Source organism: Lutjanus erythropterus, chromosome 14 (assembly GCF_056507025.1).
Source record: "Lutjanus erythropterus isolate fLutEry1 chromosome 14, fLutEry1.hap2, whole genome shotgun sequence".
NCBI lineage: Eukaryota > Metazoa > Chordata > Actinopteri > Lutjaniformes > Lutjanidae > Lutjanus > Lutjanus erythropterus.
Window position 1 is genome coordinate 23,481,031 of NC_139330.1, and position 22,159 is coordinate 23,503,189.

The following is a 22,159-nucleotide window of genomic DNA, read 5'->3' on the forward strand; positions in this document are numbered from 1 at the left end:
TGTGTTTAATGCAAATATCTGTCCTATAGTATCTGTCCTATCCAGCTGTTTATTATGTATTTAATGTCTACTAGTAGCATTACTTAGCATTAGCATTAGTAATTCTAACACCTGCACTGTTTATTTTCCCTTATACTTATACCTGGATTTGCCCCCTGTAACTGCTGCACATGCTGTATCTTACATATCTTGATGTATTCATTTCACTCTGTTCATATTGTTACTGCTCATACTGTTATTACTGTTCATGCTGTATATATTGTAACATGATGGTTCAATTTTTTTCTGCCATGCTGAAAAATTTAACACCCCCCAGTAAACACCCCCAAATAAGCTCTTGTTTGTTTTCCCTACATAAATCATATTCATTCAGTTTAATTATGCTCAATATTATTGGAACTGAAGACCTAAGAAGACCTTGATTTTTTATTGTGATCGACAGACAAGAAAAAAAAAACAAAACAACAACAACAAGCAAATCTTTGAACTAGATTTGAAATACACATTCATGGGCCCAAACAAAACAGAACACAGTGAGTACAGGCCGCCTCAGGACATACTGAGGAAATGGATTCAATTTCCTCCAAGATTCTTGTCTCACATTCTTAGGATGCAAACCAGCATTGTTGATGATGATCACGTAAGTGGATGGGGTAGTTATGAAGTCTAGACAAAAGAAACAATGTGAACATAAGGCCAAGTTGTCAACAATAAGAAAAAGTGGTAATACAGTGGTTAGGTTTAAAAATTGCAGTTTCAGATGTACCCTATTTGTGAATGAGTATCAGGTTTTTGTCTATAGCGTTAAATAGAAAGGACGGCGTTTGACCTGTATTTAGTCATTGTTAAACAACACCAAAACTACACTAAAATAAACAAACAAACTAATATATATTCAAGCATGGTGCATCTCAGTGTGGCAGCAGTGCAAGATGCATTGTATGTGTTTATGGTTGAGTCAAACCAAGAGCCCTTCATAAGGTGTAACTTAACTTTACCCATGTTACCTGACACTTTCTACTGTTCAGTAAAGCCAAACATGTCATTTAAAAGGAAATGAGTGAACTATTTATTAACTTGTCTATAAAAATTGTTAAAGGCCCTGAAAAAATAGGGTTATATTGGAAAAAGTTATTTCCATTTACCAGTCAGAATTAAACAATGTAATAATCATAATCAGAAAGTGATGACAGTCGCATTGTTGCTTGTTGTTGCTTGTGCTGCCAGAGAGACACAGTTTTAAATCAAACTGGATAAAAATAGACACACAGTCCTGATGATGACACAGATTTGAGTTTCTGACTGTTAAACTTTGGTTATTTTATGACTTTAAGTTATACAATATTAGCATAAGATCTGAAGTTTTCCACATTATTAAAGAACATTTAGTTTTTTGTCAATTTTCTGTTGATTTGGCTAACATTTGTAATACACTTGCAAAGAAACCTGGCTAATATTTATCTGTATGGTCCCTAGATATAATAAAAAAAATAAACAGTTAACAGTTAAATTAAACATTTCTCATATTTTTAAATACATTTTATTTTAAAAAAATGTTTTCATAAAGTATATTAGTACAGTTTCGTAGACTTCTCCATACTTTGACTGGAAACTCCCCGTCTCTCTGAAACCCCCATATTTCCAAAAACAGAATTCTTTTCTATTCAAACCACAGACTAGCGTGAAAGAAACACATTTTTCAAATATGTGGTGGCAGTATGCTTAAAAGTATAATATGCTTTAAAAGAAAATGACGAGAGACTGTGTTTTGCTCCTGTGAAATTCAAAAAATAGTTTACATTCTAGTGTGGTGAACTTGGCCAAGCTGCGGCAGCCTCGGGGCAGCATGAACTTCAGCAGACAGCGTGAGAAGAAAAAAGCTTCTTTGACGTCAGCCACGTTAGATTTCAGTTGTCCAAGATGGCGGAGGTGAGCGGGTTGAGGAGCAGAAATCACTTCGAGTCCAACTGCAAAAGCCGAGTCGTTGACGAAGGTAAAGCGTTGTTGATTTTGTCAAACACAGTTTAGACAAGGAGCAGAATATAGAGCTTAGGAGGGGTTGTTAAAAGTTAAAGAGTTTTTTGTTTCTGTCGTCTTTCTCTTTGTCAGTCGCAAACTCTCGCTTTTCCGTTAGCCAGACGCTTCTGTTTTCAGTTGGGAGACCCGTGGTGTCCTGCCAAATGTGGTACCCCTGCCAGAATATGTCTCCCCTAGTTCGAAAACATAGTGTCAACACAGTCCAAAGTGTATGAAAATTAGCTAGAGGGAGATACTCCTTTATCAGTGTGTGTTTTCACTCTGTCAAAGCATGTTTTCCCTGTATAACTTAGGGTGTAAAGCTGTTGTTGGAAACTGATTCTGACCCGGATACAAAATTCAACCGCGACACCTGTCGGCTCGTTTGTCCGGCTGTCACTTTCACCTGGTCCGGAGAGGACCGGCGGCTTGTCCGCGGTGCCTCGTCTCTAAGCCCGTGTGTAGCTGCACAGTCACCGTGTGTTGGCGCTGAACTTTGAAACCGTCCGCGTTACACCAGTTTCCTGTAACAGGGCTTCTAACTATACAAAACACCTAACTACGTTAATCTTCTCATCCCTCTAATGACTCGGGTATTTTTAAAGACACTATTATTAGTCTGTTCAGTTTGCCAGCAGACTTATCCGCGTAATTACGAGGCTAATTTTGTGCTCTGAATACAACTAGATACATGAGTGTATGTGCTGTTTACACCCAGAGAAAGCCAAGTAATTACTGTAATTGATAATTACATGAAAAAAGTAAAAAAAAAAGTATTTATTTCTGTATTCTTAAGCTTTTTAAAGTACACATGATAAGTATTTCTTCAGTCAGGGTTCGTAAGCTTAGTTAAGTTTTTTTTAATGTCAGGATCAGTGTTTTCATTTGGAAACCACCAAATATATAGTATTATGGTAAATTAGCAATGATCCATCTCCTCATCTGTGACAACAGTGCTATCTTAAAATGAATTTAAAGAAGTATGATGTGATAACTGCTTTGGCAAGTGGGGGAAAGGAGGCAGTTGCCAACCCTCTGTCTCTAGAGCCAAGACAATAAATTCGATTAGCATCAGCAATAGCTTGTGCTGGATTAATCATTGCAGTTGCTTTAATCAAGCAAAAATGGAACATGTTCTCTGGTTCAGGCCTGTTAAATGTGAATATTTGCTTTTTTCTCTGCTTTATGTAATTTCAGACTCCGTTGGGTTTGGACTAGGGATGTGCACGATTAGTGAACTAACATTAATCACACTCGGCAAACCAATATTACATTAATTGAGTGTTTTCTTACTTTTAGACCAGTCATCTACCTTAAATTCAAATTTCTGTTTAATTGGCAGGGAAAATAATCATTACGAACATCCCTGGTGTGGACTGTCAGATGAAGCAAGCCATTTTTGTATAATAACTGTTACTTAGAGCCGAAGCTTAATGTAACAGTTAGTACAGACATATTTTTTGACAGTCCTGAAAGAGAAGAAAAAACACTGAATATCTTCTTCCTTTGCCAGTATGACAGCAGAAAAGAAATAGTCAAAGCAAATTTACTCCAGCAAGCTTTTGTTTTTAGTTTGTTATTTTTACATTTCTGTAAACCTTATTAAGACAGGTAAGAAAATAGTCTCCAAGATTCATCACTGAAATATGATCAGAAGGCCCTTTTTGTGATAATTCTTATGTCTGCTTTCAGTATAGACCAGCTGACTCTGTGGCAACAACATTCACTTACTGCAGCTGCTCTTAATCTGCACTTTGTCCTCACAGACTCCCTATTGGTCTGCTTGCCGCAACTGAACATTTGCCCTCCTTGACTCTTGTCCAGGGAGGCCGTGTCAGGTTGTCTGTTGGCGCTGTTGGGCAGGCAAGTCAGTGTACCGGCATCTTAATAGGCTACAGTGGATTCCTCATTCTCTTCAACTCCCTTCAATCTTGTTGTGTTGATATACGAGAAACACATGCTGCCTGGTCGCTTGAGAGATTTTTTTTTTTTCCCAGATTGTTTGAAATGCACGACCTGGATCAGACAGGGCGAGAAGAGGGTGTTGAAACCCTGCTTGTAGAAGCACAGGGATTAATACAGTGTTGCAACTTTAGAAAGATTTTTGCACAAGTTTTCCTCACTTTCTTAATATGTAAGCCAGTGTTCTCTCTTATGATCCAACTGAACATGTGAAATGTTGTAACCAACAAGACATGAGCAAACATTTTACATCATCTCTGCCTGGCAGAATATTTGTCACTGACTAACTTTAAGTGTAGTGTATTTTCCTTGCATGATTCACTCCCAAAGATTTGTTAAGGTTTTCAATACTACATTAAATCATCTTGAAAAAGTCAGGAACAGGTCACCTCAAAAGCAAAAATAATTATTTTTCTTACATCTTACCATGCTCTTTATCCATCTAGAAAGTTTTGGTGTGAGTTGCCGAGTTTTGGAGATAGAGATGTCTGCCTTCTCTCAAATGTAATGTAACGAAATGGCACTCTACTTGTGTTGCTCAAAGAGCCAAAACTCATTTGAAAAACTCAACAGCAATGTCTCTTTGTAGAAATCATGATCCTGTTACTCAAGCTCAAGATGATCCACAGACCTTGTTGTGAGCAATTTTGTGTAGGAACTGCATTCTTTCTGGTTAAATCTACCAGAACTACTTTCTTTATACAGTAGAATCTGCTGGATCTACTTACTTTCTATTAGAAAGAAAGTAGTTCCTACATGAAACAGCTCACAACAGGGTCTGTGGTTATTGTAAGTGACAGGGCCATGATCTCTGTAAAGAGACATTGATTTCCAAATGTTTTTTTGTGTCATTTAATCCCATTTTATTTGAGAGAAGACGGACATGTCTGAGATAGCTGATATCTTCGAAACTTCGCAACTCACTTAAACAGTCTAGATGGATAAATAACATTGTAGGCCAGAGGAAAAATATCTATTTTTGATTCTGGGATGAACTGTCCCTTTAAAGTATGGAACCTCCCATATTTGGACAGCTGGTGAAGTTAAATGGACCATAGCCTTATCAAAGTCTGCCTCAGATATAGTGCAGGAGTCCAGGGAAAGGAGAGCTGATTTGGGATGCAGTGTTGAGATGTAGGCTAGCTTGCTCTGCGTAGATACTCTATTCTTACCATGCATAGTTAAAGATAGACCCTCAGCAGAACTGGAGGGATGCACGACTGAATATACTTATGTGTTTATGTATAATACTTAACGTGATGTACTTTATAAACTTCAAACTTATCTCTTGGTAACTTTGTGTGTTTGGGCAGGGATACATGTAGGGCAGTTAACATCTGCACTGTGCCACCTTAAGATAAGAAGCAATGCAGCTAATTTTAGTTCTGCCCTCGTTTTCCACAAGCTGAGGAGTAGGACAGTGCATTAGCCACTTTATCATGAAGTGTGAGTGTAGCAGTGAATGCACATATCAGCAGAGATAATGGTTTTTCACTGGCTGTTATGCCTCCTTGCATGCTTATTGTGTTTTGTCTCTCACACGCATTCTGCTGCAATACAGACTCCTCGCAGTCCCAGCAGAATAGCGTCTTTGTGTGGGTCCCCTCCATGGCTGCAGTCTGTGCCACTTCATCGTGCTGAGTGCTGCTCTGGACTTCAGGGGAACCTGCACACTACAGACTGAGGAAATGTGCAGGGCTAATTTGTGTGCTGAGCAGATTACTGTAACTGCTTTGTGCTTTTAGCAGCTCCTTTAACACTAGCACATCATTGTTGATGCCCTTTGACAATTTGTAGCACCTCCAGGTTGATCCTTGAATGCCCCATTTACACTTGTCCTCCTGAGCAAGAATGTCACTTAATATGATCAAAACTGCCCTCCCACCACCTTGAAATGGTCACTATCGGTTTTGACTGAGTCATTGTCTTTATCTTGAACATTGCCTAAATCATGCTGTTGGTTTTATATTTGTGACAGTCAAAAGTTTTTATTCACACGTTTGTACAGCATAAGCTGCTCTCACTGTCAACCACAAAGATGGCTGTGTCAGCATCCAGCAGTCAAGGCACAGAACTTTACGAGTGTCTTTGAGAGGTTTTCTTGTCCTCACTATTATTGCTTTTTCAATTAAACATACAGACTTGACACAGACTTAAATGGTGAGGATTTGATGGTGGCAGCTCTGAACAGCATTTGTTTGTCTAATTAGTGAGCGTTAAATCTGCATTCAGACCAAACCTTATGAGTAACATCTGCAGGGAGTTCATGACGGTTCATTTTAGCTGTATACAGCAGTTCTTGATGTGTCATCAGACTGTTGGATACAGGTGGTATATCCATATAAGGTGTGCTATGAAGCAATAACGATATCTATCTGTTGGGTCCTGTTGGTTGACTGAAATTATATCTAATGAGAGAGAACTCAGAACAGCCGAAGGGCTGATCTCATATGAAATATTTGAATGAGCAACACTTGATACTTGTTGTCTGACCTGTTTAGTGGACTCTGAATCAGATGTATGGCTAAGGGATTGCCACTCTCAGTATGTACTAAAGGGAGTGTCATCTTAATCCTGCTGCAGTGATGTTCTGGTGAACAAGGGTAAACCGTGATGATGTTAAAAGCAAAGCAGCATATTTTCCAAGCTTCAGTAGTGAACAATGTTTCATGGGGGTCAATATACTGTATAATAGAACAATTTAAATATAAAAGCTTAACACTTAAAAGGTTGTTTTACAAGATTAATTATTTTAACCCTAAACTTCACTTCACTTCACTTTTTTCAGTTCCAGCCTCTTAAATGTATTTTGTCTGATCTCCTGGTTCTTCTATAATCATAAGAAACTGAATATCTTTGGGTTTGGACTATTGGTCAGACAAAAAAAGACCAGATTGGAGTTTTGGACTTATAGTTTCGCCAGTTTCTGACACTTTAAAGAGCAAACAGTTAATTGATCATCTAACATGTATATTAATCAATCATGAAAATGTTTGGATGCCATCCCAAAATAATGCTTCCAAGAGAAGCTACTAATCTGCACGCATTACAGTTTTTGGTTCAGCAGCACACTTGCTTAGACTGCAGTTGTGGCACTGTGGCAGGAAGGAAGGATTCTTGCAGTTTTAGAGGAAGCATGTGCTTTAGATTTAAAGGAAAGGCTTTCAGTGACGGAGAAAAAAAAATGTGAAAACGATGTCCTCGTAACTTATTTTTCTTGTGTCCTTTTTGCTGCCCTTCTGTGATTTTCAGTGCAGGGCTATTTTCGAGCTTGACCTAGATGTGTACACTAGAGTGGATAACAGTATTCAGCCCAGCAAAAAATGCTGGAAAGATTCCCGCCTATAATTTGATTACATATAGGGCATCTCACTTTGTCTTTAACCTCCCAGAACAGTAGTCAGTCTCACACACGTAAACAAACTTAAGACAGTGAAACTTACTCCTCAGAAAAGTGTTTTTTTTTTTGGTCTTGCTACATAACCCGGCCACCACATTCTTCTCCGTCTTCTCACTTTACACCTATTGTCTGTACACTAACATGCTGTTATCTAGCCACTGTAATTTTATCTTTCTTTCTCTACTTTGTCCTGTTATCTAAAGGCTTAAGTGGCGTGGAAGATGTCCCCATTTTTCGCCATAAGAAGAGGCCTCCTTTAGCCAGGCCTGAAGACCTGGATGATGAGTTGCTTCTCAGCACCATGTCCTCAAACTCAGGCAAAAATGCCAGCTTCACCCCCTCACCAGATGAAGAGATTGAGGAAGAAGAGGTAAAGTGTTTCTGTATTTCCTGCCTCATGCCTGTCTATTGACAAGCTTGTATACCCTATCTAACTAAAATTTGAGGTACCTGTAGTTTACATCCCTGTTTCTTTCTTCTTTCTCCGCTTTATCTAAAAGAAAAATGTTTGTTGATTATTTGTGAGTACATAGTATGTACATTTTAAAGAAGAAAATAGGCAACAGTTGAGATATTTCAAATACATTAGCTCCCTTTACCATCAGGTAACAGTTATTTTCACAATCTGTTAATATGGTGATTATTTTCTTGCTTAATCAATTAGTTGTGTGCTTTATAAATCACCAGAAAATTCACATAATAATTTCCCAGAGACTGATGATGCCTTCAGAATGCTTTTTTTGTTTGGCCAGAGGTATTCTTTCCCCGTCTTATCCAACACTGGAGAAGCTGGAGCCACGTTTGAAAAAATGACTTAAGCTATTAATTGACTATCAAAATGTCAATTATTTGTCTTTTAACAAACAGATCATTTCAGTTCTAATGGCAATGTTTAGTCAGTAAATTTGCCAAAGAAAGCAGGTAGAAAATCAACACTATATGGTGTTAAAAGTTAGGACTCTGTACTACAGAGCAGAGAAAAGAAAGTTCTTGTGGTTTCATAATATATCCTATTCTTAGGTGGGAAGATACAGTTGTCCTACCACTTTGTGTACATGTGAAAATTTTTGAATTCTAGCTGTCTGTTCTTTACTTCTGAATATGTTCCTGTCATCTTGTTTCTCTTTTGTTCCCGCTCCTTGGCTGATCTCAGCCTTGTAATTTTCACTTCCCTCTGCCCTCAATGAAAGCTGCCTCATCATCAGTGTAATCACTTAAACTTCTCTCGATGCCAGGGAAAGCCTTGATTGATTGCAAACTCATGTCTTCAGGCTGCGGTAGAGGAAGAGAAGGCCAGGCCCATCCAGATCGTCCTGGCCAACGAGGATGAGCACAGCTTTGAGCTGGACGCTGCAGCGCTGGAGAAGATCCTGCTGCAGGATCACGTGAAGGACCTGAATGTGGTGGTCGTGTCTGTGGCCGGGGCCTTCCGCAAGGGGAAGTCATTCCTGCTGGACTTCATGCTGCGCTACATGCATAGTCAGGTGGGGAAAATAACATGTGACTTCAGAGAAAAGACTTCAGAGAAAAGACATTTTTAAGCAAGCATTAAATGCATGTCAAGTGTTCTTCATGCGATGCTGCATATTTATTAAACATTTCATACTCAGGACAAAATAATATCCTGTCAGAATTTGATATCATGGATGCTTTGGTAACACTTTCAGTTTTAACAATGAGGCCAATCTGAAATATAAACAGTGAAGTTAAATGATGCCAAACAATACTTATGTGTGATTTGTACATGTCTTTGCACAGGTTGGAAGTAGGGGAGTGTGTTTCTACTTTTTCACAGTCATCACAAATGATAATTTGTACAGTGTGATTAGTAAATGCTGTTTTTATAGAAGAAGTTGCATTGTTGATAGGTATCATAATTGGGTCATGCAGTATTGAAAATTTCCATATATCAAAGACTGAGAATTGCATGGTAATTTTGCAGAGATAAAATTGAGTGTTCTTCCTCGACTGCCAAACAGCTGTGTGTGTATATTAGGGCTGCAACTAACAGTTATTTTCATTAATGATTTATCTGCTGATTATTCTCTGTTAGTCATTTGCTCTAAAAAATATACCTCCATAAAATAGTCAAAAATGTCCTCCACAATTGCAGAGGCCAAGGTAACATCTTCAAATTTCTTGTTTTGTCCAGTTACAGCAAAACACAAATATATATTTGATTTACAATCTTAGAAGACAACAGGACCCAGAAAATATTCACATTAGAGAATCTGGAAGTGATTTTTTTATTATTAATTTTCTGTCAATTGATTATTCAGTTAATCAACTAACATTGCTGCTCTCATGTATAGTTTTCTATTATACTGTAACTAAGATGTTAAAGGCAGATGCAGAAATCTTTAAAAAGCACTGATTTATTCACACATGTTCTGATTTATTATGAAATCCTACACTGTTGCTGAAGATGTACGTTAATGTAGATATAACATTTATGTTGCTGGTGAATCCTGTTCCACAGTGTTATTTTTATTAAAATCAAAAAGGTGTAATCTGATCTGTTGATGAATCACTTAAGTTTCTGTCAAGGCACAGACATTAAGATGTAAACTTCATCGATTTAGTGTCAATCACTGAGGGTCTTATTTCCATATAAATAGCCCATCGTGACTCATGATTAGAAGACGCATTCTGATGGAGGTGTTCTTAAATGGATCAGACTTAAAACAACGTGTGTTTCCTCTGGCGCTTTAATATTGTGTAACTTTCACAGTCGGTAGAGACTGTGAAAGCAGGTGGGCTAGATGAACTGGTACAGCAGATGAGATTACAACCAGTGCTGGCATGTGTACGAGAATGTGACGGGCGCTTCCTGTTTGGTCTCATACAGAGAATCTTACTCGACCAGGTGCAGCACAGTGTATGAAAAAGACAGGGAGGTGTAACTGTCTCTGACTTATAGGTAGGCAGATTTTTGATTATTGTTAATTATTATTGTAAATCAGGTCTCACACACACACACACACACACAAACATTCTTTAGCATGCCCATCCCACAACTGTGTGATTTGCATCGACACAAGTATCAACAAGTAGTCCTTCAGCCCTTGTGGTAGCAGCTGGACACACAGAAACAGCCAGGATCACCTTACACTCACTTGCACATACTCCCTCTAACAAATGCACACTTTAACACACACACACACACAACAGGAAAGGCAGAGGAATGTTTCCCACAGCTGTTGAGCAGCATGAACATGGGCATTCATGGAAGTTTGACCACCAGATCGGCATGTGTTCACATTTTTACCAAACACTGATGCTATTGGTTCAGGCTGTGGTTTGTTATATTATATTCAGTCATGCACAGCAGTTCATGTTACAACTAGTGTCGATGTTATTGGACTGCAGGTATGTGTTATTATCACATGACGGATTACATCTTACTCAGTCATAAGATTCAGGTTTTGGCATTGAGCAGAAATGTCGTGTTGTAGTAACTAGGAATCAGTGTTCACGCATGCTTTGCCTTGTAAATCAGGTATTTGCTTGTGAGGCTTGTTTACACGCTTCCTGTCTGTGGTCAGTTGATCTCCTCACTTGTCAGCCAGAAATGCAACCAAGGTCACAGTGTGTTGCTTTTACTTTGACCTTTTTTGTGTTTAAAATCATAACTGAACATTTTTTTGAGACGAGGGACTTCTAACAAGATAAACATAAAATACTTTGCTGGTTGTGCTGTGTTTTCAGTTTGAAATTGAAGTGTAGTGCTGCAGCAGTGGCCTGGTTAGTTCAGTTGGTAGAGCACACACTTCCATGTACTGAGGCTGTGAGTCCTCTGCAGTGGTCGTGGGTTCATTCACCTCAGTCCAGACTGATCTGTTCACACCCATTGCTGTGTAGACTGCACTGTGTAAAATCATGAGGCCGATAGTATAATTTGTGGTGAGTGTGATGCTATTGGCTAAGGAGCAATGTTAGGGTACAGACCTTTACTGAGGTCTAAACATCATCCCAGTTAGTGGTCACTTTGATTGTACTGCTAAATGACAGATTAGTTAAAGAAGTCCAGTCAAAGTGACCTGATGGTGCTGTAGGATCACCAAAATCAATGTTTTTTTTCTATTAGAAGTGCAAAATTCAACATCAATTTGGAAATACTGGATCCTATACAAAAAAAAACCTCTTTTCTTTGGTGAAGGTAATGGTATAACACTATGTGTACGTAAGTGGACTTCAGTCCATTGACCTACACCCGTTTTTCACTCCTCCCTCTTCCTCTCATACCATTATCTCTCCACCTCCTCTCTTCTGCCCCTCACACTTTACCCCTCACTTTGGGGTTTTTCCGCCTTGTTCAGCCTGTCTTCTTCTGCCGGTGTGATATGTTTGATAATGTCTTTTTGACTTTTGTATTGTTTTTTGCACCTCAGTATGTGTAAGAAAAATATTCTTTTAGCTTTCGTGTTGTCCTTTGTGCTTTCTATTGCTGTGTTGCTCTTGACTCACGAAACAGTTGCCCACTGGCATCATAATAAAGTTCAGGTCTCCAAATGTTTCTTTTTCCTCTCACCTTCCCTCCTACTTGTCTCATCTCTATTTTGCTGCAGAGTGAGTCGTGGATGGGAGGTGACGATGAGCCCCTGACAGGGTTCACATGGAGAGGAGGCTGTGAGAGAGAGACCACAGGAATTCAGATCTGGAGCGAAGTCTTTGTCATCGAGAAGCCGGGTGGAAGCAAGGTAGACAGTTATCAAGCAAACAACACAATGACTCCTTCAGATGTTGTCACACATGATAAAATTTATTTTTGGGACAATTTGTTAAATTTTAGATTAATGCTCTCACTGTGATGTTTAGATGTTTAATAATTTAAAGCAAACACACAAACATCAATCCTCCTACTTTGTTTTGAAGCAGAGGTTTGCAGTGTATTGTGTCTCGTCCCAACAGGTTGCTGTGCTCCTCGTCGACACTCAGGGAGCATTTGACAGCCAGTCCACTATAAAGGACTGTGCCACTGTGTTCGCCCTCAGCACAATGACGAGCTCTGTACAGGTGAGACCTAAAGCATGTCTTTTTTTGGTGGAAAATTCTCTTAAAGTGGCATCATTTATGTCTCACACTGTGTTTGTTTCTTTGTTCTCAGGTGTACAATCTCTCCCAGAACATACAGGAGGATGACCTGCAGCATCTGCAGGTTGGTCTAATTTCTCCTCCTTACAGGAAAAAGCAGCAACAACATCTCTTCTGTTTTCTGAATATAATGTATGTTTTTTTCCCTCATATGTAGCTCTTCACAGAATATGGCCGGCTGGCAATGGAGGAAATCTACCTGAAACCTTTCCAGGTACTGGCTGCTACTGTTGACTGTGTGTGCATATACATCTATATGTACTTTAATGAATGCCATTTGCTATTGAAACTGCGCCTTGTCTATAAAATCTATTAAATATGTGGCTTCACAGAAAGTAATGTATTTTTAATAAATAATATCCAGACATTATTAAAAGAATAACAGTTCCTTTAAAAGCCTAAAATGCAATAATCTGAATTTTAGGCCTCAAAATGTCTTAAATATGATTTTGACAAGTCTTAAAAATGGTTTGAGTTATGAAATTAACATTACTTTTATAAAAGCTGCATTAATATCAGTCTTGCTTATAAATGTGTTTTGGAAAAAAAATTGCATTGATCACACTAACAACTACGACACAAAATCAATATTGACCAATGACCACTAAGGCAAACTGTGCTTGTACTTTTTCGGTGGGTCTTTTGAATTAGTTTTTGTTTAGATTCCTGAAATAAGGTCTAAGAGATTTTCACACTTTGTTCTACAACATAACATTTGTCAGTAAATACCCCTCTCATGAATTTTGAAGCTTTTACATGTCTTAAAAGGCAGTTTCTAACAAGTGGCTAAATGAGACTACAGGGGATCTTGGAGATATAAATGTCATAACACCAAACACTAGTCACGTCGTAGTGGTAACATGAATTCTTGCAACTGTGGTGCAGTTCATTTACAGCTTAAGTTTTTTACTTCTGGCACTTTTACTCACACTTTAAAATGTTGTGTTAATTTATGATGATTATCTGAACAAAATATGCAAGTGTCATAAATCTGTTCAGCTCAGATCTTATTTTCTGTACTAATCCAAAATCCAATGGAAATATCGTATTGGCTTTTTGCAGAGGGAACCAGAATGATGCAAATTTACAGGCCGGTCTACAAAACATGTCCTCCCTGTAGCACTCTATTAAGAGATGTAGTTGGAATGTTCTGGGCAATCTGTGATTAGAGAGGATCACATGTAGCCATATAACAATTATTATCACTATCTAATCAAATATAATGTGGCTGGTTGTGTGTCTGTGATGGTGGTGGTGTGTTTCAGTCCCTGATGTTCCTGATTCGGGACTGGAGTTATCCTTATGAACACAACTATGGACTGGAAGGAGGCAACAATTTCTTGGAGAAAAGGCTACAGGTGAGACTCATCTTTTCAATCAAGTTTAAAATGCAGATTTATTTTTGAGGATACAGGTTGCTGGACAAATGAAACCCTTTGGTTCACATTGCTGAAGATATTCTACAACAGATCACACACTTGGTATTTCTGTCAGACACGCCTCTTATTGAAAAGCACGGACAAACTTGATGTCATTGTCTATTCAGGCGGGCACATATTTGTTCAGTGCATCATGTGTGTACTCTTTCACACATCAGTCAAAACACTTTTACTGTGAGAGTATATTTTCTGCTGACACAGGTGAAGCAGAACCAACATGAAGAGCTGCAGAACGTGAGGAAGCACATCCACTCCTGCTTCTCCAACATTGGCTGCTTCCTGCTGCCTCATCCTGGCCTCAAGGTGGCCACCAACCCGTACTTTGACGGCAGGCTGAGAGGTGTGAAAACGCAAACATACTCTTGTACTAATAATGAAGAGTGATGGCTTAAGGCTGATGGACTGAAATGTTCACGCTCCAGAGGACAGTTGAGGCATGTGTGTGTTTGTTTGTATTTCAGACATTGATGGGGATTTTAAGAGGGAGCTGGCTGACCTGGTGCCTCTCCTCCTGGCACCAGATCGACTGGTAGAGAAAGAGATTGGAGGCAACAAAGTCACCTGCAGAGATCTGCTGGAGTACTTCAAGGTCCTGCATGATTTTATTTATGTCCAACGATTTTCACATTGAAAAGTCACAGGTTGATAAACGGCCTCAGATTAGACACTCAACGTAGAATTAATCATTTCAAAAATAACAGACAAAAACATTAAGGGTGACGACACAAAGCTTGTTTCAGTTTTTAAAAGAAATTACCAACGGTGTTCTTTTCTGACACACAACAAGTGGAAGCAGGCTGGGCGATATGGCTTATAAATAATATGATATGATATATATCACAATATACACATTTTCTCTAAAATAACATTCTGTAAATAGTGTCAAATAATGCAAACATATGATGAATATGATACATTGCTGTAGAGAACTGTATATAAACTAGTTAAAATTAGCACAGCCTTAAACCTCTATGGCAGTGTCATGCTATAACATACTTTATTTTCACAGTGGGGTTTATATTAGTACTTTTGCTTAACTAAAGACCTTCTTCCTCCTCTGTGTAGCACACCCACTGCCTAACTGAGTTGGCTGAGTCTTCCCCTTTAAAGAAGCTGGCTTTGTGATTAACTGTGTGGTGACAGAGGTCTAGAGGGGTTTGATGTGAAAGTGAGCGAGCTAGTTAACAGCTTCAAGTCAAGCCAAAGACGATTAAAATACCCTAAAACTGGAGGTCCCCCATATACATGTTGGAGCTGGCAGCTGCACATAGATTGACAAATGCAAACAGATATTTGATTGCTTTTTCTCTTGTGATATTTTTCTGCCATGGCGAACAAAAGCCACACCGACTCATTGCTGCTAACTAGCTAATGTTACCTTTTCAGTCTGGACCAACTCTGCTGAAAAGTACAAGGGGAGACCAGGACTTTTTATTTCTTTTCTGTCAACACACAGCCTTGCAGTAAATATTAAACTGCAACCTTAGCTTATCCACACACTTTATGGCTAACTGAAGTAATGTAAACGTCCCTCAGAGGTGGCCAGCAGAGACACTGAAAACTCAAATATGACAATGCGGTCATCTCCTGTATTGCACATTAATTCATACTCAAATATGTCAGATATTTTCGGTATCTCACCCAGCGTCAAGTGACACAGGTGTGCTAAATGATACTTTTAGTGAATTTTGTTTTTGTCAGTTTAATGCATGTCCCCAAAATGAGTCTTAGAAAAATATCTTGCTAAGCTGTTAATTATTAATGTCCTTATTATGTTGTATTAATGTCATTGTGATAATCTGTATTATTTTGATCCCTGCAGGCTTACATAAAGATCTATCAAGGTGAGGAACTGCCTCACCCCAAGTCCATGCTGCAGGTTAGTAACTGTCTTAAAACTGAGGGATCTTAAATAACTATGGGTCATACTTTTTCGGTTTTAATTCTCACCTCCTGTGGTCATCAGACTTAGCTTGAATCTCATTGTCATTTTCTGTTTGTTAGGCGACAGCAGAAGCCAACAACCTGACTGCTGTGGCAGGAGCCAAAGACATGTACAGTAAGAGCATGGAGCAGGTAAGGACCTGTTTTTTTTGTTTTTCTTTTCTTCACAATCATCATGAATCACAACCAATTTGATAACATAAAGATGTCAAGGTGTCACTGAGGGATAGCAGTTGTGGTCATGGTCCTCCAATATCATGCCTAGCAAATATCCAACTGTGTGATGCTAGTGCACAGTTTGAATCTTTGTTTTGCCATTAATGACTTTCCTCTGTCACTTCCCTCTCAGGTCTGCGGTGGGGACAAGCCATACCTCGCCCCGGCTGACCTAGAGCGCTGCCATGAGGAGTTTCGCGAGCACTCTGTGCGTTTCTTCCGCTCCGTGAAGAAAATGGGCGGCGAGGAGTTCTGCCAGCGCTACCAGAACCAGCTGGAATCAGAGCTGGACGCGGCCTACTGCAATTTCTCCAAGCACAACGACGGCAAAAACATCTTCTACGCAGCACGCACACCCGCCACGCTTTTCGCAGTCATGTTTGTGACCTATGTGGTGTCTGGGTTGACGGGCTTCATTGGTCTGAGCACCTTAGCAGCGCTGGCTAACCTGGTCATGGGCGTGGCACTGCTGTCACTGTGCGCCTGGGCGTACGTGAAGTATTCTGGAGAGTTTCGGGAGGTGGGAACGATGATAGATCTGGTGGCCGAGACACTCTGGGAACAGGTGGGTAGTGATGCTCCTCTCACACTTTCCATGTGAGAGGAGGGAGGAGTGTGTGTGTGTGTGTGTGTGTTCAGGTTAATGTACATGAGTTGGTTTAAAGGATAACGCTTTCAGCAATTAACAGCTAAAGTTGTAATTGTTATCGTTCTGTAACTTGGGTATTAAGCTTGAGTTATATCATGTACTTAAAGCAAGAACTGGTCAAATATTTTTCATTTGAAAATGTTTGGCAAATGTGGAAATTGGAAGTGTTGGATATTAAATCTGATATAAGTTCATCAAAGATAGTTCAGTATCAGCGTATGTGTTGTCTAATAGGTAACAAGAACAACCAAAGATGTTTGAAGTGATATAGAAACAATGCCTTGATAACACGAGGGCTGAAACTAACAATTATTTTCTAATTATCAGTTCATTTTTTCATTATCTCTTTCAATTAATTGCTTGGAAAATATTGAAAATAGTTAACATAGTCCTCAAATTGCATTTTTTATTGCATTGTTCATTCTAAACACAAACGTTCCATTTATTGTGATATATGACTGAGAAAGGCAACAGATCATCACATTTTAGAAACTTGAACTCACAAATGTTGATAAACATGTCCATGATGATCCATCAGTTGTTAAAAATAGCTGCCAAATAATTTTTTCGGTCAGCTCTGCATTGCATAGTTTCTACACCAGAGGGCACTGACAGGTTTCTTTTTCACCTGTAACGTCCCACTGAGAACATGTTCTTCCTGTCACAACTGATCAATAGCAACATTTAAGTGATCCCTATCAGACGTTGTATTCAAAAACAAATATCAGCTGTTACACTGTTCTTGAATATTTTAACTCTTAAAAATCAGGATCTCAAAAACCCATTATTGGTCAGCTTTAGTATCAGATTTAGTTCAGATTAGGTGATAAAATGTAATTGTCTTTTATTGACATATTTTTTATGCATACAGTGTAATGAACCAAAACGTGTGCTGGCGGTGTAGAATTCACCAGCACAATATCTTATGCTGGAAGTGTGTTTTGTTTTTTTTTTTTCTTAAGTTTCTTTGTTGTGTGTGGTTTTACATTTTTTGAGAAAGGCTTTTGTGTTTAAATGTCATTTAGATTTATGAAATTGGAGATTAGTTTTGGTTAAGGTGGGGTTTAGATTAAAGTCAAGACAAGCTGAAGAGCTAAATTTCATTTTTAAGTGACATTCTTGTTTTTCCCCTCCAGGAATATAACACCATATATTGCATATGTATGTGTTTACCTACTGTTGGTGCCACCAGTTTCTGTTGTAGTTTTCTAGATTAGTCTGATTTTAACAGAAGTTTAGTTTGTTGCCATTAATTTCAAGGTATTTATAAAGTCCAAGAAACAAGAATCTATCCATCAGCTTTTGTTTCCTTCTGTCCATTACATGTTGATCGTCTTCTGTCCTCACATCCCGTGATCCATTTCACAAATTCTCAAAAACCTCAGTTTTTCACCTCACATCACCTTTCGGTGCCTCCCCCCTTTTTATTTTCTCTCTATTTGTTCCTCCACCAGCTGTCGACCTGCTGACTGTACTCAGGAGCACAAATTTCCATTTCTTATCTATTTTGTGGTTCTTGAATGTTTGTGATTCACCAGAAATGCAGCCGTCATGTCTCCTCTGACTTCTTCCTCCTTCCTCTGTCTTTGTCTCTCTTAATCTGTCCTCCCCTGCTTTGCAGAAGACTGTCAGAAAGGTGAGAGGTGTGGCTTCCTGTTTCTCTGATCTTCTGCCTGCCTGCCATTCTCACCATCCTTCCTTATTTCTTTCCTTTTACTTTCTCCTTCTCCTGCACCTCCTGCTACTGGTCTCCCTGCATTCTTTTCATTTGTATGACTCCACATCTACAATTTCTCTGTCTTGTGTCTCCTCATTTCTTTTTTCTCAATTATTTCTCCTTAATCTTCCCCCAAACTTCTGGATTTATCTTTCTCATCTTTTTTTCCTCCTGCTGCTCCACTGTCTGTCTGTCCGTCAGTCTTGTTCCTTGTTTAACTCTCCCGTTCCTCCCTGCTGTCCTCCTCTCAGGTGTTTTCCAAACTTTTGGAGCCTGTCAGGAGCTGCCTGGCTTGGCCAGTCTCTCTCCTCCCTTCATTCCCATCAGGAACAACACTTGGACTCAGCATTCTGTCTCCTCTCAACAATAACTACAAGAAGGCTAAATAGCTGTTTGACGGCCGGCAGATTCACAGACTGTTACACTTCCTTCTCATGTTGAAACTTCTGCAGTTTGCTGGCTTCTTTATTGTTAATTTTCAGTCCAGTGGTGCTGGATTCTTCTACTTTAACCTGCTCGGTGTGGACCCTCTCTGAACTTCACTGGATGTATCTGAACACTGGCAGACCAGGCTCATCTCAGGATCTCAAGGACTTGAAGCCTGCCGCAACGGTTTTTAATCATCTTGGATGGCTGATTTCTTTTTTTCTTTAACTGTTGTGTTTTGTTTTGTTTTTTTAGTTGTTTTTTTTTCTTTTTCAGTTGAAGAGGTTCCGTTCAGTTGTGTTGTGAATCTTTGTTTTGTTTAAAAAGTTTCTGTGGTTGGCACCTTGGAGATTGCATCCTGTTTTTGTTCCTTTGTTTTATATTTAATGTTTTTTTCCTCCCTAACCTACTTTCATTCAGTTTGTTTGTCCCCTTTTAGAGACCATTTTCAGACACATAAATTTGATTTGTTCTCACACAGAATACTCTCTTGTCTTCTCTCCTGCAGGTTTTGAAGCCATTAAGTGAACATTATATGGAAGACAACGTCAGACAGACGGTGGTTAACTCCATCAAAGCCAGCTTGACAGAACAGGGCTCTCAGCACACCAAGTTAAAGACTCACTGACGCTCTTCCTCCTCTTCATCTCCTCCCTCTGTCACGTTCATCGCCCTCCTTCCCACTCTGTCAATGTGTTCGATCCTAGAACTGTGGAACTAGTTCAACACCAAAGCTGACCCTCATATTTTTTCCCCCCTCCCCCTAAACACCCACCATCACATCACATCTCTAAATGCTGTTGTGGACCTGTAGGCTCACTGTCTGCCCTGCTCTTCATCGCCCCCCAGTGCCTCAGAGCAGAAACTGCACGTTCAGGAGAGGACCGAGCAGAGAAGCCAGACAGTGTAGCCCTCTTGCCAAAACAGGACCTGAAGGACTGTCACTTTCTCCAGTGTGCCATGCTGTAATAGATGCATCTTTGTGCATTAATGCATACTGTAGGCTCACACACACACACACACACACTGACACCTTTGCTGGTAGCGGACTGCACTCGCTTCAGGATTGAGCTGTAATTCAGGGAAAACTGACACCGCCGTGGGCAGCTGTTATCAACAATGGATGCAAACTAAAACCCTTTTGTCTGTACATTTAATCGTGTTGTCTTAAAGGCCAGACAGTTCAGAGCTCAGTTTATTTCCTCTTTATTCTGTTTATTAATGTTTCCTGCAAGCACAAGCAACTAATCAGCTCAGAAGACTAATAACGAGGAGTTCTGTCTTTCTTTTTGGGTTGGATTTTCATTTTATTGATTCTACTGAATTGAAAATAAGTTGAAACCCCAATCATGATCAAGCTGAAGGGTGAAGTGTCAAATGGCCAGCCTGTCCTGGTTAACTGATCAGTCTCCTTCTACAAATCTGAACTTAAAAATGTTGATTCACTAAGTATTGGAAGTGTGTTAACCAGATATCATAATCAAACTCTGGGTTCAGGTTGCTTGTTGGCTTTCTCTCAGCAAGTCTCTCCCTCTCTGTTCCACTTTAATATTTTGTGAATGTGACCCTGACAAGAACTGTAGGAAGTGTCAAGCCTCTCAGCTGATGTTTGACCTGTTTTTTTTTTTAACTTAGACGGATGAGTTTTATCTGGCCTTTAGTGTCTCATAGCAGACCTGCCGGTGTTTGGCCCTCTGCATGGCGTTAAGAGCTACTGTGTTGTAGCATTAAGCTAGCTTAGAGCTTTTAGAGCCCAGGCCTCTGTAGTCGTGTAGCCAGGTGGGGACTGTCATCTTGAACCGTTTTCTTTTCCATTGCCTTTCATCAAAGCCACTCTAACCCTGTTTCCCTGCACATTTTTAGGACCTGTAGGCTGTAAGTTTGATTCTTGCTTCTGCGGAGATAAGAGATATAGATTGTTTTTAGCTCAAACTCAAATAGTTTCAGTTTTGGTAACTATGCCTTTTCTTGCTGAGAGTTAGATGAGATGATTGATACCACTCATGTAGGCTGAATATTAAGCTACTTTTAGCAGCTAAGTTGTATAGCTTAGCTTGGCATAAAAACTGGAGACGGGGTCAAACTCCCACGCTTTATCCAGAATTTAAAAATCTCACAACACCAGCACCTCTAAAGCCCTATAATTAACATGGCATATAACTCATTTGTTAAATCCTTACACAAACTGAAGTTTAAACATGAAATCCCGTTTTTTATTTTTTGCATTTTTTCTTTCTAAGCCAGTTAGCTTAGCATAAAGACTGTAGGCAGGGTGAAACAAACTACACTGTTCAAAACTGTAGATCCTCTAAAGCTCAATAATTGATTCTATATATATCTGATTTGTAAAGTTCATACACAGGCTGTAGAATAAAAATGACAATTTGTATCAAAACTGCTCCATAACACCACAATTGTAATTTTTACACTTTTGCTCTTTGTACAAATTGAACAGACAGGTGAGGTGCAGGTAGGCAGACATTTAATCTTTGGACAGAGCTAGGCTAGCTTTTTCACCTTGTTTCCAGACTTTATACTAAGCTGACCAGCTTGATGTTTAACTGACAGACATTGAGTGGTATCAGTCTTCTCATGTAACTCTCTGCAAATAAGTGAGGATATCTCCCGAAATGTTCAACTATTCATTTAACTGACAAATGATTTAACCCTCTGCCTTTTTGCCCCTCCTTCTGTAGAGTCGGGTAAAATTAAATCCTCTCTTCAGCAAAAGTTACACAATCAGTCAAGTGGTGAGTGACCCCTGACTTATTCTTACTAAATGGACTGAACCTGCCCCCTTTTATTTTTTGGCTTTGTTCAACAGCTGCACCACATCTGTCTGAGCTCTTTTGCATCGATTCCATCCACATTATTTCTCACCTCAAGCGCCAGTCTCGTACTGTACAGTCTCTCTTTTTTTCTGTGTTCACATATTACAAATTGGGCATGTATGTTGAATTAAATATTTAAATAAACTTTATATGCATTTTATAGTGAATCAGTTGACAATGGCTGTTTTTTCTTCTCTTGATCAACTTTAACAGTCTGGTTTGTGTAAGAATGATAAGTTGCTGCTGTAGGGTTCACACTAGTTTTCTCCTTCTCACAAGGACGGATGTTAACAGGAGGATGTGGTGTGAGTACTTAGATTCTGATAGAATTATTGGATTGTGACGAGTGGGTTGGAGACAATGTCTGTCTGCCTTTTAAAGATGTCTCTGGTAATTTATTTTTGAATAAAATGTTTACCTTAAGAATAAATCATCAATTCAACTCTTTTGGCTCCTTTTTGTCTG

General features: G+C 39.2%; 1 protein-coding gene across 1 annotated transcript; it reads left to right on the forward strand.

Moving 5' to 3' along the window:
* Positions 1 to 1,854: 1,854 nt before the first annotated feature.
* atl2 (atlastin GTPase 2) lies at positions 1,855 to 21,022 on the forward strand. Its single transcript, XM_084735492.1, has 14 exons — positions 1,855 to 1,993; positions 7,582 to 7,748; positions 8,650 to 8,862; positions 11,947 to 12,078; positions 12,290 to 12,394; positions 12,486 to 12,536; positions 12,630 to 12,686; positions 13,738 to 13,830; positions 14,113 to 14,251; positions 14,373 to 14,500; positions 15,734 to 15,790; positions 15,916 to 15,987; positions 16,205 to 16,636; positions 19,372 to 21,022. The coding sequence occupies exons 1-14, from the start codon at positions 1,921 to 1,923 to the stop codon at positions 19,489 to 19,491; spliced, it is 1,839 nt and encodes a 612-aa protein (XP_084591618.1). The 5' UTR covers positions 1,855 to 1,920; the 3' UTR covers positions 19,492 to 21,022.
* The last annotated feature ends 1,137 nt before the right edge of the window (positions 21,023 to 22,159 follow it).

Excerpts from the sequence above, each read along its gene's own strand:
- atl2 (XM_084735492.1), top strand. The coding sequence starts at position 1,921 with ATGGCGGAGGTGAGCGGGTTGAGGAGCAGAAATCACTTCGAGTCCAAC. Across the intron at positions 12,395-12,485 it reads CAATGACGAGCTCTGTACAG|GTGTACAATCTCTCCCAGAA; the intron begins GTGAGACCTAAA and ends CTTTGTTCTCAG. Across the intron at positions 14,501-15,733 it reads ATCTGCTGGAGTACTTCAAG|GCTTACATAAAGATCTATCA; the intron begins GTCCTGCATGAT and ends TGATCCCTGCAG.